At 42.9% G+C, this 14,333-nt stretch overlaps 1 protein-coding gene across 2 annotated transcripts in view; it reads left to right on the forward strand.

The window, feature by feature from the left end:
• The window catches only part of LRGUK (leucine rich repeats and guanylate kinase domain containing), a 90,696-nt gene that overhangs the window by 23,336 nt on the left and 53,027 nt on the right, over positions 1-14,333 (forward strand). For both annotated transcript variants that reach the window (XM_073652486.1, XM_073652488.1), the window contains exon 6: positions 7,905-8,029. In XM_073652486.1, the coding sequence (XP_073508587.1) occupies positions 7,905-8,029 (125 nt within the window). The remainder of the gene's footprint in view (positions 1-7,904; positions 8,030-14,333) is intronic.

Below are 14,333 nucleotides of genomic sequence, written 5' to 3' on the forward strand. Positions count from 1 at the left end.
ATGTTTTTTTTTATAATAATGCTGCCATATAGTATGGATACTCATTTCCATATTTATTGTTATACATAGCTAAACATCATTAATGCCTATTTTCTATAATTTATGTGTATTTAATGTATTAGGGAACACTTTACATATAGAATTTTTTTGGGGGGTGGGGGGTTGAACACTGCTGGAGTAATGTGCTTACGTGAAATGCAACATGTATTTGTAGTATGATGTGTGACAATTATTATTATTATTTATTATTATAGCGCCATTTAATCCATGGCGCTTTACATGTGAAAAAGGGGTATACATACAAGAACAATTACAATAATCTTGAACAAAACTTGATGGTGAATGGTACTTGAGGAGCGAGGACCCTGCCCGTGAGGGCTCACAGTCTACAAGGGATGGGTGAGGATACAGTAGGTGAGGACAAATATGGGAGGAAGAGAAACCAATCACAAACTAAAATGTTTTTATACAAATGCACAAAGCATGAACAACAAACAAGGAGAATTGGAACTACTAACGCAGGAAAAGGAATATGATGTCATTGGAATCACTGAAACTTGGTGGGACGATACACATGATTGGAATACAAGGCTAAAAGGATACAACTTATTTGCAAGAAACAGACTTGATAAATGAGGAGGAGGTGTCGCATTGTATGTTAGAAAAGCGTATATCAGCACAGAGATTGAAGCAGAGACTGGGAGTTCTGTGGAAACTGTTTAGGTAAGAATACAAGGAGAGAACAACGGAAAGGACACCATTGTAGGCATTTACTACAGGCCACCTGGGCAAGCTGAAGATACGGATGAACTCTATATGTATCAAATGACCAAGTTCTCCAAAAAATATGACGTAGTGGTCATGGGAGATTTAAACTATCCAGACATTTGTTGGGAATCTCTCTCAAGTAAAACTAACAGGTCAAGCAAATTCTTATCCTCTCTTGCTGACAACTTTATCTTCCAAAAGGTAGGGGAGAAAACAAGGGGATCTGCTACTTTGGATCTAATCCTTATAAACAGGGATGAAATGGTTGAGGAGGTAAAAGTGGCTGGGACCCTAGGAGGCAGCGATCATGCTATTATAGAATTTTGGATAACTAGAGGAGGAAGACAAGGGAAGACTCAAACTTCAAGGTTAGATTTCAGAAAGGCTGATTTTAAGTGACTCAGAAAGAGAATAGGATGGATCCAATGGCTGGATGTCCTTAACGACAAAAATGTCCTGGAAGGATGGGAAATTTTTAAAAATGAGATTCTCAAAGCGCAATCGTTAACGATCCCGAAAAGTAGGAATAATGGAATGCATTTAAGGAAACCAGGATGGATGAACACAGAACTTAAACACATGCTAAAAAGAAAGAAAGAAATGTTTATCAAATGGAAAGAGGGAGGCATATCTAAAGAAGATTATAATGCAGTCTGCAGATCCTGCAGGGCACGTATCAGGTTAGCTAAAGCTGACAATGAATTAAGGCTTGCAAGAGATGTCAAAAGCAATAAAAAAGGATTTTGGGGGTATGTCAAAAGTAAAAGAAAAGTCAAAGATGCTATAGGATTTTTACAGGATGAAAATGGTGAAATGGTAAGAAAGGATGTAGAGAAGGCCGAACTTTTTAATTCCTATTTTGCATCTGTTTTCTCTCAGAAAGAAAATGTAACATCAACTGATCTTCACTGTCCTATTAAAGGAATAGAAGAATCCAAGTTATCTGTAAACAGAGAGATTGTGAGGGAATATTTAGCTAACATAAATGAGTTCAAGTCTCCAGGTCCAGATGAATTACACCCCAGAGTACTGAAGGAGGTCATAGAAGAAATTTTAGAACCACTCTCCATAATCTTTGAAAATTCTTGGAGAACAGGAGAAGTCCCAGAAGACTGGAGAAGAGCAAATGTTGTTTCTATCTTCAAAAAGGGGAAGAAGGTGGACCCAGGGAACTATAGGCCGGTGAGTCTGACTTCTATACCAGGAAAGAACTTTGAACAAATTATTAAACAACATGTATGTAAGTACATGGATAAGAATGAAGTGATTAACCAGAGTCAGCATGGGTTTATAACTAACAAGTCATGTCAGACTAACTTAATTTCCTTCTATGACAGAATCACTGACTGGGTGGATCAGGGAAATGCTGTAGATATACTACATCTTGACTTCAGCAAAGCATTTGACAAAGTATCTCACACCATCCTTATTGAAAAAATGACCAAGTATGGAATGGACAAGGCAACTGTTAGGTGGATTCATAACTGGCTTAGTGATCGGACTCAAAGAGTGGTCGTAAATGGCTTCACATCCAGTTGGATGAATGTCTCAAGTGGGGTACCACAGGGCTCTGTACTGGGACCTGTATTGCTCAACATCTTTATCAATTATTTAGATGAAGGAATTGAGGGTAAACTGATTAAATTTGCTGATGACACAAAGCTAGGAGGGATAGCTAACACTAGAGAAGAGAGAGGAGAGGATTCAAAAAGACCTAAATAAATTGGAGCAGTGGGTAGTAACTAACAGAATGTTTTTTAACAGGGAAAAATGCAAAGTACTACATCTGGGCAATAAAAATGAAAAAAGCATATACAAAATGGGAGGAATAGAGCTAAGCAAAAGTACATGTGAAAAAGACTTAGGTATACTAATAGATCATAGACTGAACATGAGTCAACAGTGTGATGCAGCAGCAAAAAAGGCAAATACAATTCTGGGATGTATTAACAGAAGCATACAGTCTAGATCACGTGAAGTTATTATCGGACTTTACTCCTCTTTGGTCAGACCTCATCTGGAATACTGCGTCCAGTTTTGGGCATGACATTTTAAAAAAGACATTGACAAACTGGAGCAAGTTCAGAGAAGAGCGACCAGAATGGTGACCTGTCTGCAAACCATATCCTATGAGGAACGGTTACAGGATTTGGGAATGTTTAGCTTGCAAAAAAGAAGACTGAGAGGAGACTTAATAACTGTCTACAAATATCTCAAGGGCTGTCACATTGAAGAAGGATCATCTTTATTCTCATTTGCACAAGGAAAGACTAGAAGCAATGGGATGAAACTGAATGGGAGGAGACACAGGTTAGATATTAGAAAGAACTTTTTGACAGTTAGGGTGATCAATGAGTGGAACAGGCTGCCACGAGAGGTGGTGAGTTCCCCTTCAGTGGATGTCTTCAAACAGAGGCTGGACAGACATCTGTCTGAGATGATTTAGTGAATCCTACTTTGAGCAGGGGGTTGGACCAGATGACGCAGGAGGTCCCCTCCAACTCTATGATTCTATGACAGAGCTGGTTGTGCAGCGGTATGGTGGAGCGAGGGTTACTGCAGGTTGTACGCTTGTCGGAAGAGGTGGGTCTTCAGGTTCCTTTTGAAAGTTTCCACGGTAGGCGAGAGTGTGATATGTTGGGGTAGAGAGTTCCAGAGTAGGGGGGATGCATGGGAGAAATGTTGTATTCGATTGTGGGAAGAGGAGATAAGAGGGGAGTAGAGCAGGAGATCTTGTAAGGATCTGAGGTTGCGTGCAGGCATGTATCAGGAGACTAGGTCACTGATGTATGGAGGAGACAGGTTGTGGATGGCTTTGTATGCCATGGTTAGGGTTTTGAACTGGGGTCTCTGGGCAATAGGGAACCAGTGAAGGGATTGACAGAGAGGAGAGGCTGGGGAATAGCGGGGGGACAGGTGGATTAGTCGGGCTGCAGAGTTTAGGATAGATTGGAGGGGTGCAAGAGTGTTGGAAGGGAGGCCACAGAGCCAGAGGTTGCAGTAGTCGAGGCGGGAGATGATGAGGGTATGCAGTAGTGTTTTTGCAGATTCGTGGTTGAGGAATGTGCAGATCCGGGAGATATTTTTGAGTTTGAGTTGGCAGGATGTGGAAAGGGCTTGGATATGTGGTTTGAAGGCGAGACCAGGGTTACCCCAAGGCAGCGAGCTTGCGGGACTGGGGAGAGTGAATAGCCATTGACGTTGATAGATAGGTCGGGTGGGGGGATGAATGAGATGGTGGAAAGATGATGAATTCTGTTTTGTCCATGTTAAGTTTTAGAAATCTAGCAGAGAAGAAGGATGAAATATCGGACAGGCATCGTGGGATTTTGGTTAGTAGGGAAGAGATGTCGGGTCCGGAGAGGTAGATCTGTGTGTCATCAGCATATAGGTGATACTGAAAGCCGTGAGACTCTATGAGCTGTCCCAAGCCAAAGGTGTAGATGGAGAAGAGGAGGGGTCCTAGGACTGAATCTTGGGGTACACCGACAGATAGTGGGCGAGATGAGGAGGTTTATATGTGAGTGGGAGACACTGAATGTCCTGTCTGTTGGGTATGAAGAAATCCAAGATAGGGCCAACTCTGTGATGCTGAGAGATGAGAGACTCTCTAGTAAGAGGAAATGATTCACTGTGTCTAAGGCAGATGGCAGGTCTAGGGGGAGGAGGACAGAGTAGTGTCGCTTGGATTTGGCGGTTAGTAAGTCGTTGGTGACTTTAGTCAGGGGAATTTCAGTAGAATGGTGCAGTTGGAAGCCAGATTGGAGGCGGTCAAAGAGAGAGCAGGAGGAGAGGTGGGAGGACATTTCAAAGTGGACATGTTGTTCCAGTAGTTTTGAGGCATAGGGGAGAAGTGATATGGGGCGATAGCTAGTCAGAGAGGATGGGTCAAGGGGGGGCTTTTTGAGGATGGGTGTGATCGAGGCATGTTTGAAGCATGAGGGGAAGACACCAGTTGTTAGTGACAGGTTGAAAAGGTGGGTTAGGGTTGGGATGAAGATAGTGGTAAGGTTGGGGATGAGGTGGGACGGGATTGAGTCAAGTTCACAGGTGGTGAGGTGTGATTTGGAGAGTAAAGAGGAAACTTGATCTTCCATAATGATGGAGAAGCTGGTTATGGAGGAGGAGGATTGAGTAGGTATGAGGAGAGGCTAGGGGGACTTTAGGCAAAAACTTTATCTTATGGTGTCAATCTTCTGCTTGAAGAATGAGGCAAAATCTTCGACTGAGATGAGAGGAGAGGGAGGAGGCGCTGGGGGGTGGAGGAGAGAATTGAAGGCGTTGAATAGTTGTTTGGGGTTGTGAGACAGGGAGGATATGAGAGATGAGAAGTATGTGTGTTTTGCTATAGTGAGTGTGGACTTGAAGGTAGTGAGGGACTGTTTGAATGCGATGAAGTGCTCATTGGAGTGGGACCATTTTCCATCTACGCTCAGCAACCCTGGAGGCCCGTCTCAGTTCCTTGGTTAGGCTGGTGTGCCAGGGTTGCCTATTCATTGTACGAGCTTTGGTATGTGTGAGGGGGGCGACCGAATTGAGAGCTGCAGTTGTTGTGGTGTTATATAATGCAGCAGCAACATCTGCTTCATGAAAGGAACTGATGTCTGTAAGAGGGAGGAGGGATTCAGAGAGTGAGTGTAGGTCAAGGTGTTTGAGGTTTCTGCGAGGGTGTGCTAATGTGTGGAGTGGGGATTGTTGACCTGGAGAGGAGAGGGTAGAGAATGTAAGTAGGTTGTGGTCAGTAAGAGGGAGGGGTGAGTTAGAGACGGTAGACAGGGAACAGAGGTGGGTGAAGATGAGGTCCAAAGTGTGGCCATCTTTGTGAGTGGCTGCAGAAGACCATTGAGTATGGCTGAAGGAGGAAGTGAGGGATAGAAGCTTAGAGGCAGCTGAGAGAGAAGTGTCAATGGGGATGTTGAAGTTGCCCTTGATTATAGTGGGTATGTCAGCGGAAAGGAAGTGAAGTAGCCAGGTGGTGAAATGGTCTAGGAAGGTGGTGGCTGATCCTGGAGGGGTGGTAAATGACAGCCAGTTGGAGGTTGGAGGGGGAGTAGATGTGCACACAGTGTACTTCAAAAGAGGGGAGAGTAATGGACTGTGGCTGGGATTTTGGTGAAGGAGCAGTTATCTGGCAGGAGAAAGCCAACTCCTCCACCATGCTTGCCAATGGGGTGGGGGTGTGGGAAAGGTGGAATCCACCATATGAAAGTGCAGCTGGAGAGGCTCTGTCTGAGGGGGTGAGCCAGGTTTCGGTGATGCAGAGGAAGGAAAATTTGTTAGTTATGAAGAGATAATGGATCTAGGAAAGTTTGTTGCAGACGGAGTCCAGAGAGCTCCTGTTAGTGGAACTGGGAAGCGGGGGCTGGGCAGATGTGTATGAGGTTAAAAGAGTTGTGAGAATTTGTGATAGATCGTGGATAGGAGGTGGAAGTGACTGTGGGGACGTGGTGAGGAGGGCCAGGGTTTGGGGAGATATCGCCAGCAGTGAGAAGGAGCAGAGAAAGTGTTAGTAGGTGGGTGCAGGAGAGAGCATGATGTGGCTGTCTGTGCTTAGAGACACAGGATTGAATGTTGAGGAATAGTTCAGAGGAAGAGGTGAGATGGAGGGGGAGGAAGGAGGGAGAGATGAAGAGTTCCTTGCTAGGTGTAGGGATTAGGGATGGCTGTAAGAAGTGAAGGATTAAGGGGGTGAGAGAGAAGACAAACACAAACATTGTTTACAGTGTCCAAGTATCCAGTTCCCTTCAGGTTCAATTCAGGTATAATTCATATCTCACACTTAAGCAATACACTTAAGGCAATGCAGGAGTTGTGTTATCGAAGACAGCCCCTTTCCAAATGCAGCCCCTGGGATGCTCAAAGTATTCTGCTACCGACACCTCCAGCAAATGGCTGATTTTGCTGGAGGAAGCCTCATCCCACTGCTTTAGCAGAAATGTAGTAATATTTGGTGGCTATTCAGATGAATGGCTGTCCTTGTAGTATAAAAAAAACACAAGTCTAACAGAGCATGAGCCTTTTCAGAGCGGCTCTCCCTGTGGTCTAATATAGAGGGTCCAAAGCAAGCATGATGTACATATAGCAAAAGATGATATGTAGACGGAATTCTTTCGTGAGGCTGGTCCCTGTGAGCTTTTGCTCCCATTTTCAGTCCCTGACTGTTGGCAATGTTTACATGTGCTGTAAAGTAGCTTTGTTCATTGATCTGAGATCTCTCAGGAGTCCTGCTTCTCTCTCTGACAGTAGTACACCCCAGGAGAGTATGAGGTTGCAGATAATAGAATTCCTAACAAAGTTATATTTTCTTATTTCTTCTCAGATATCAGACTGCATAGACTTTACTGTTTCTGTTTTAACATCCCTAAAGATTAAAATTTCCATCCTGTATTTGTAATGTAGTAACTTTTGGCAACAATAAAAACTGAGGTCACATGCAGCAAAATCTTCACATAAATAAATCCAATATTACCGAGGCTACAGTATCACTTACTGTATGGTTATATCGCCAATAACAGTTGGGATCGCTAGCTCCTAACATAACGTATATCATGTTATAAAGTACTTGGCTCTCGGACGAGAACGTATGCAGATAATGGTTTTATTTTAGGCAATCCATACGGCATTCCTATGGAGGTGGTGCTCAAGTTGGGTTCCACTCCGATAATATTGTTATTAAGTAGTTGGCACTCAGAAGAGAGCATATGCAGATAATGGTTTTATGATAGGCAATCCAAAAGTAGCGTAACGTTTCGGTCCTGTAATTGAACCTTCTTCAGATGTGTATTGCCATGTGGTATATGCCAGAGCTGCAGAGATGAGCGCAATGGATGTGTGACCGCCTCTCTCCTTGCGATTGCGGTCACATTTTCCTTGCGCTCATCTCCGCAGCTCTGGCATTTACCACATGACAATCCACATCTGAAGAAGTTCCAAGTACAGGACCTAAACTTTATGTTATTTTTGGATTGCCTATAATAAAACCATTATCTGCATATGTTCTCTTCTGAGTGCCAAGTACTTGAAAACATCATTAATAGAATGGAACCCTACTTGAGCACCACCTCCATAGGAGTGCCGTATATCTATAACCCATAATGTGTACCGTGTTATTCTTTAACCTTTTCTTTACTTGTAAGATAATAACATACAGGAGATAATAAGCTTGGAAAAATGTACCAGTTTGAAGCACGTCAACCTGGCTCACAATAATATACATACCATCAATGGATTTGGTAGCTTGCCCATCAGAATGCTCAACTTGGTATGTTATATGTCTGGTTTATTTTGCTGTATAATCCACATTGTCATTGTGTTGGAAAACATGAATGCTGCATTATTTTATTAAACAGGGCTAATAGTAATCATAATCATTAAAGATGTTGTCCAACCCACTCATACTCTGTACCCTGACAAGATTCATCACTCTTTGTCAGTGGAACTGTCTACTACCGTACAATCCATTCATAAGTTTAGTGCCCCAATTAAAATAAAAACAGTGGATACTCACCTCACGCAGCGGTGCCATTCCAGCGATTTTGGCACCACTGTTCCTGAATGGTGACGTGACATTGTTGCGTCTCGTGCCCTATTGCAGCCAATCAGCGACTGCTTTTTGGCTGCAGCATTCACTATTTTACTAGAGCAGAAGTCAGCTCTGATGGAATATTTACCAGCTACAGCCAATCTGCAGCTGTTGATTGCCTGCAGCGGGCACTTGACACCACAATGTCACGTAACACTCCAGGAGCAGTAGCGCCGACATCGCTGGAACGGCGCCACTGCGGGAGCGAGTATACATTATTTCTATTTGAATTTGGATCCTGAATTGATTAAGGAGAGATTGTCCGGTAGTGGACAACCCTTTTGACATAGAGTGTATGAATCTCGTCAGGGTACACAGCATGAAGTGGGGTAGATTACCATATAATTATTAGGAATAATAGAAACAAAATGTAACAATTTAATCGGATTGACGGATGAAGACAAAGGGTGGTGGATGTATGAGCTGCAATAGAGCTTAAAACCAACGAGCATGTTGGTTGATAGCAGAAGCGAGGGATATGAGCCTAGAAGAATAAATCAAAGGTCAATTTTGTCACCAGACTAGAGGTTACATTTGGGCTGGTATCAGGAGATTAATTCAAGTTGGATGTAGGAGACAGGCTAGGGGGATCTCTGTAGGTTAGATTAAAAAGCTAGATTATATTATCATATTATATTCCCATGGGGTAGTAGCTGTTGAGGACCAAGAGGAGAAGTGAATGGGTTCAGTAGTAGAGTTTACTTAAGGGGAACCTGTCACCAGGAAAATGCAGTCCAATCTTGAGGCATCATGTTATAGAGCAGGGAAGAGCGGAGTAGATTGATAGATATACTGAATCTTTTCTCACAAAACTATATATATAATGTGTTCATTTAAACTTAATCCTCTGCTCTTTCTGGGTTTTTTGGTCCAGTGGGTGGCCCTATCAGTGACTGACAGCTATCTTTGTATGCACTTTTATACAGATAGCTGTCAGTCACTGATAGGACCGCCCACTGGACTGAAAATCTCAGAAAGAGCAGAGATTTAAATGATGAAAACACAGGTTATACTGAATCTTGTCTCACAAAACTATATATCAACCTACTCAACTCCTCCTGCTCTACAACATGGTGCCTGCAGATTGGACTGCATTTTCATGGTGGCAGGTTCCCTTTAACCCCATAAGGTTCAATGATGGACACTGCACGGCATGAGTGGGTATAAGTTCCTGCTCCTTGCCGTGCAGTGTCCGTCATAGCTTTGAACTGTCCCTAAGTGACAGTTAAGTGCCGACAACTGTCTGTGACAGCTGAGCAGCAGGGGAAGAGGTGCAGGGACCCATGCTGGTGGTCCCCACACCCAGATAGCTGTGATCGGGTCAGTCAATCTGACTAACCGATGTCAGCATGATAGTGCAGGAGATGCTGTAATATGAGCTCCTCCTGCCCGACCAGTGCCGGAGGTCAGCACTGCTGGTGGCTGTGCTCCGGCACTAAACATCCAGGAGCGGTGTCATCACCGCCCCTGGCTGTTAACCCCCTGAATGCTGCGATCGAGTGCGATCACAGAATTCAAGAGGCAGGCAGAGGGCTGGAAGCTCCCTCTACCTTCAGATCAGTGCCTCCGCAATGTAATCGTGGGGCCCGTTCGTTGCCATGGTGACCAGGGGTCGTCATGACGACCCCCAGGTCACCATGACAACCCCCTTGTCACCAAGCTATGGAAAGCTGCTGACACCATGCTCACAGCATGGTCTCAGTTGCTTTCACTATAGGTATAATGCACTGCAATCTAGTGCATTGTAATGCATTATACCTGTGATCAAAGGGGAAAAAGTGAAAGTCCCATAAAGGGACTAAGTAAAAAACAGCTTAAAAATATGTAATATATACATATATAATATTGTATGATAATAAAAAATGCCACTAATAAATACACATTTTTATGTAAAAATAATAATAAAAGTGTCACACTAGTTAACCCCTTCAGTGAACGCCGTAAAAAATCCCCCCAAAAAACGAGGCAAACTATGCTTTATCATCATACCACTGGAAAAAAGTGGAATAAAACGCGATCAATGAAGCAAATATAAATAAAATTGGTAACGCTGAAAATGTCATCTTGTCCCGCAAAAACAAGTCACCATGCAGCCCCATCAGTGGAAAAATAAAAAAGTTATAGCTTTCAGAATACAGCGATGCAAAACTATTTTTATTGTGTAAAAGCGACAAAACATTAAAAAACTATATAAATGAGGTATTGCTGTAATCGTACTGACCCGAAGAATAAAGCTGCCTTATCAATTTTACCACACGCGGAACGACATAAATAAAAAACAAAAATACAATTCCTGAATTGCTCGTTTTTGTTCATTCTGTCTCCCCAAAAATCGGAATAGAAAGCGATCAAAAAATGTCATGTGCCTGAAAATGGTACAAATAAAAACATCAACTCGTCCTGCAAAAAACAAGCCCTTACATGACTGTCCCAGAGCAAGATTCCCTGTAATGAGGCGGATGGAGGCACTGTAGACACCATCTGACCTGTGATTCGGCGGTGTCCATCTTTATGTAAGCATAAAAGCGCGGCCGGCCGCAGTTTTGTGCTCCTCTGAAAAGAAGGACAATGCTGAATAGAGGCCAGATGGAGTCCAGAGTAACTCTGCTGCTTCATTATAGTGAATGGATCCCTGAGGGGTTTCACCTGAATCGCGTTACTCAGAGATTTAGATGGAAACCCCATAGTAATTGCTCAGCGTAGAGCGCCGGATAAATGTGATCCCAAATGTTATGTAAAATGTTCCCAATAAAAGCTTCAACTCAGTCCACAAAAAAACAAACACTCAGGTCCATCATCTGTCAATGAAAATATAGGGGGCTTCCACGTTACTGGTAGCAGAAAGGTTCTGGAAAGGTGAAATGGCTCTTTGTCCCCAAAAGAAATTCAGCAAATTCTGTGCTCCGAAATTCTAATGCCCCTGCCCTTCTGAGCCCCAGTGTGTGCCTAAACCACATTTAGCATCCACATCTTTAGCAGAGGTATAATTTCCAAAATGGGGTCACTTGAGGGGAGATTGTGCTCTTCTAGCATTTAGGGGCTCTGTATATGAAGTCCGCAAACTATTCTAGGAAAATCTGCGCTCCAGGAGGCAAATAGCACTCCGTCCCTCCCGAGTGTCGCCGTTTGCCTAAGCAGTACTGTACAGCCACATATAGGGTATTGCCACATTCAGCAGAAACTGTGGGACACACTTTGGTGCCATTTTTATCCATTATCCCCATTTGAAATTGTAAAATCTGGAGCTAAAACTAAATTTTTGCGGTAAAAATGTAATTATTTTTTCTTCACTGCCCAATTCTGTGACACACCCGTGGTGTCAATATGATCACTGCACCCCCAGATGAGTTCATTGAAAGGTGTAGTTTGTAAAATGTGTCACTTATGGGGGATTCTGCTGTTCTGGCACCTCAGTGGCTCTCCCAGTGGGTCATAGCACCCTCAAACCATAACAGTAAAATCTGCACTATAATATGGTGCTCCTTCCCTTCTGACCTTTGCACTGTGCCTCAAAAGTAGTTCCCAATTACATGTAGAGTATTGACTGCTCAGGAGAAATTGCACAACAAAATGAGAGGTCTATTTTCTCCTGTTACCCTTGTGAAAATAAAAAATTTGAGGCTAAAAGAAAATTCTTGTGGAAAAAATTTGATTTTTTTTATTTTCATGGCTCTACATTATAAACTTCTGTGAAGCACCTGGGGGTTCAAAGTGCCTACCACTCATCTAGATAAGTTCCTTGAGGGGTCTAGTCTCCAAAATGGGGTCACTTGTGGGGGGTTTCCACTATTTAGGTTCATCAGGGGCTCTCTAAATGCCACATGGCGTCTGCTCTCAATTCCAGCCTATTTTGCGTTCAAAAAGTAAAATGGCGCTCCTTACCTTCCGAACCCTGCCGTGCGCCCAAACAGTGGTTTTCACCCACATGTGGGGTATCAGTGAACTCAGGAGAAATTGCACAAGTTTTGAGGTCCATTTTCTCCTGTTACCGTTGTGAAAAAAAAAAAAAATGGGTCTAAATTAATTTTTTTGTGAAAAGAAAGTTAAATGTTATTTTTTTTTCTTCCTCATTGCTTCAGTTCTTGTGAAGCACCTAAAGGGCTAATAAACTTCTTCAATGTGGTTTTGAGCTCCTTGAGGGGTGCAGATTTTAGAATTGTGTCACTTTTGGGTATTTTCTGTCATATAGACCCTTCAAGGTCACTTCAAATGTGATGTGGTCCCTAAAAAAAAATGTTTTTGTAAATTTTGTTGGAAAAATGAAAAATCGCTGGTCAACTTTTAACCCTGAGGCTGTGTGCCCACGATACGTTTTTCATGCGTTTCCGCTGCGTAGTTTCCGCAGCGGAAACGCATCAAAAACGCATGGTAATCCGCACCCCATGGTCCCCAATGGCATTCCGCAATGTCAATGTACATGCTGCGGATTTTTCCGCAGCGTTTCTGCAGCGCAAATAAATCCGCAACATGTTCATTAATTTTGCGGAAGCGCAGCGGAATTGCCGCCATTGACTTGCATTGAGACGCATAGAATCCGTGTCTGTACATTTGTACAAGCGGCTTCTATGCGTCTCTATGTGCAGATGGTACCCAGTTCTGGAGGAGAGGAGACTCTCATCCAGACCTGGGTACCATTGTACCTGTAAAAAAAAGAATAAAATAATAAATAAAGTTTATATTCACCTGTCCGGCGGCCCCTGCAGCGCTTCTCCTTCCAGGACCTGAGATGACATCGCGGTCATGTGACCGCAGGCTGTCTCGCAAGATGCCGGCAACCCGGAAGAAGCCAGGACGAGCGCGACAGCACACGCGGCGGGGCATCGGAGGTAAGTATAGCTTTATTTTTTTATTTTTACGGTCACACTATATAAATCCATGCCGTTTGCATGGATTTATACAGTGTGACCTAGTTGTCAAGCACTTTCCAAGTGATGCTATCGCCTGGAAAGTGCTCGTCAGTCCGCATGCGGAAACGCATGCGTTAACGCATGTGGGTACGCATGTGAATCCGCATGTATTCCGCATGTATTCTGCAGGAAAAACGCATGCACAATCTGCATGCGTTTTTTTCTGCCAGAGAGATGCAGAAATGCTGCAGAAATTTTCTGCTTCATTTCTGCATCGTGGGCACATAGCCTTATAATTTCCTATAAAAAAAAAAATTGGTTTCCAAAATTGTGCTGATGTAAAGTAGAAATGTGGGAAATGTTATTTATTAACTATTTTGTGTGACATATCTCTCTGATTTAAGGGCATAACAATTCTAAATTTGAAAAGTGAAAATTTAAAAAATTTTCGCCAAGTTTCCGTTTTTTTTTCACAAATAGACGCAAGTCATATCGAATAAATTTTACCACTATCATGAAGAACAATATGTCACGAAAAAACTATCTCAGAATCAGCGGGATCTGTTGAAGCGTTCCAGAGTAATTACCTCCTAAAGTGACAGTGGTCTGATTTAAAAAATGAGGCCTGGCCATTAACTTACAAAGTGGCTCGGTCCTTTAGGGGTTAAGGTCTGCTATACTTTTGTAGTTGTTGTTTGACCATAGATGAGGGAATTACAATAGTTACTGTGATTGTACCCCTCTTTTTTATCTGAAGAACATTGGAGAACATTGCCGGAGAACTGTGAGCTACCATACATCTCTCCAGAGCTGATACTGCAAGAAATATAAACTGGTTCTTATCCAAATAAATGGATGACCATTAAAGGGAAGTGTATAATCAGAAAATATCTTATTCTTCAATTTTTACACTTGCCACTGAGGTTTATTTTTTTGACTGATCTTTCAAGAAGAGCTTTCAGCAAAGCTCCATATTATCAGAGACAGGGTTACAATGACAGGTAACACTTCTATACACAGCTGATAAAAATGATCCACCCTTCACAATAGGTGATTTCACACTTCATCCTACTCACCCTCCCTTTATAATGACCAATGTACAGCCTCATTTGACAACGTCAGTACAAAAGATAGGC

This window comes from Phyllobates terribilis, unplaced genomic scaffold (genome assembly GCF_046119375.1).
Source record: "Phyllobates terribilis strain yellow unplaced genomic scaffold, ASM4611937v1 Scaffold_11__3_contigs__length_659146591, whole genome shotgun sequence".
In the NCBI taxonomy this organism is placed as follows: Eukaryota; Metazoa; Chordata; class Amphibia; order Anura; family Dendrobatidae; genus Phyllobates; species Phyllobates terribilis.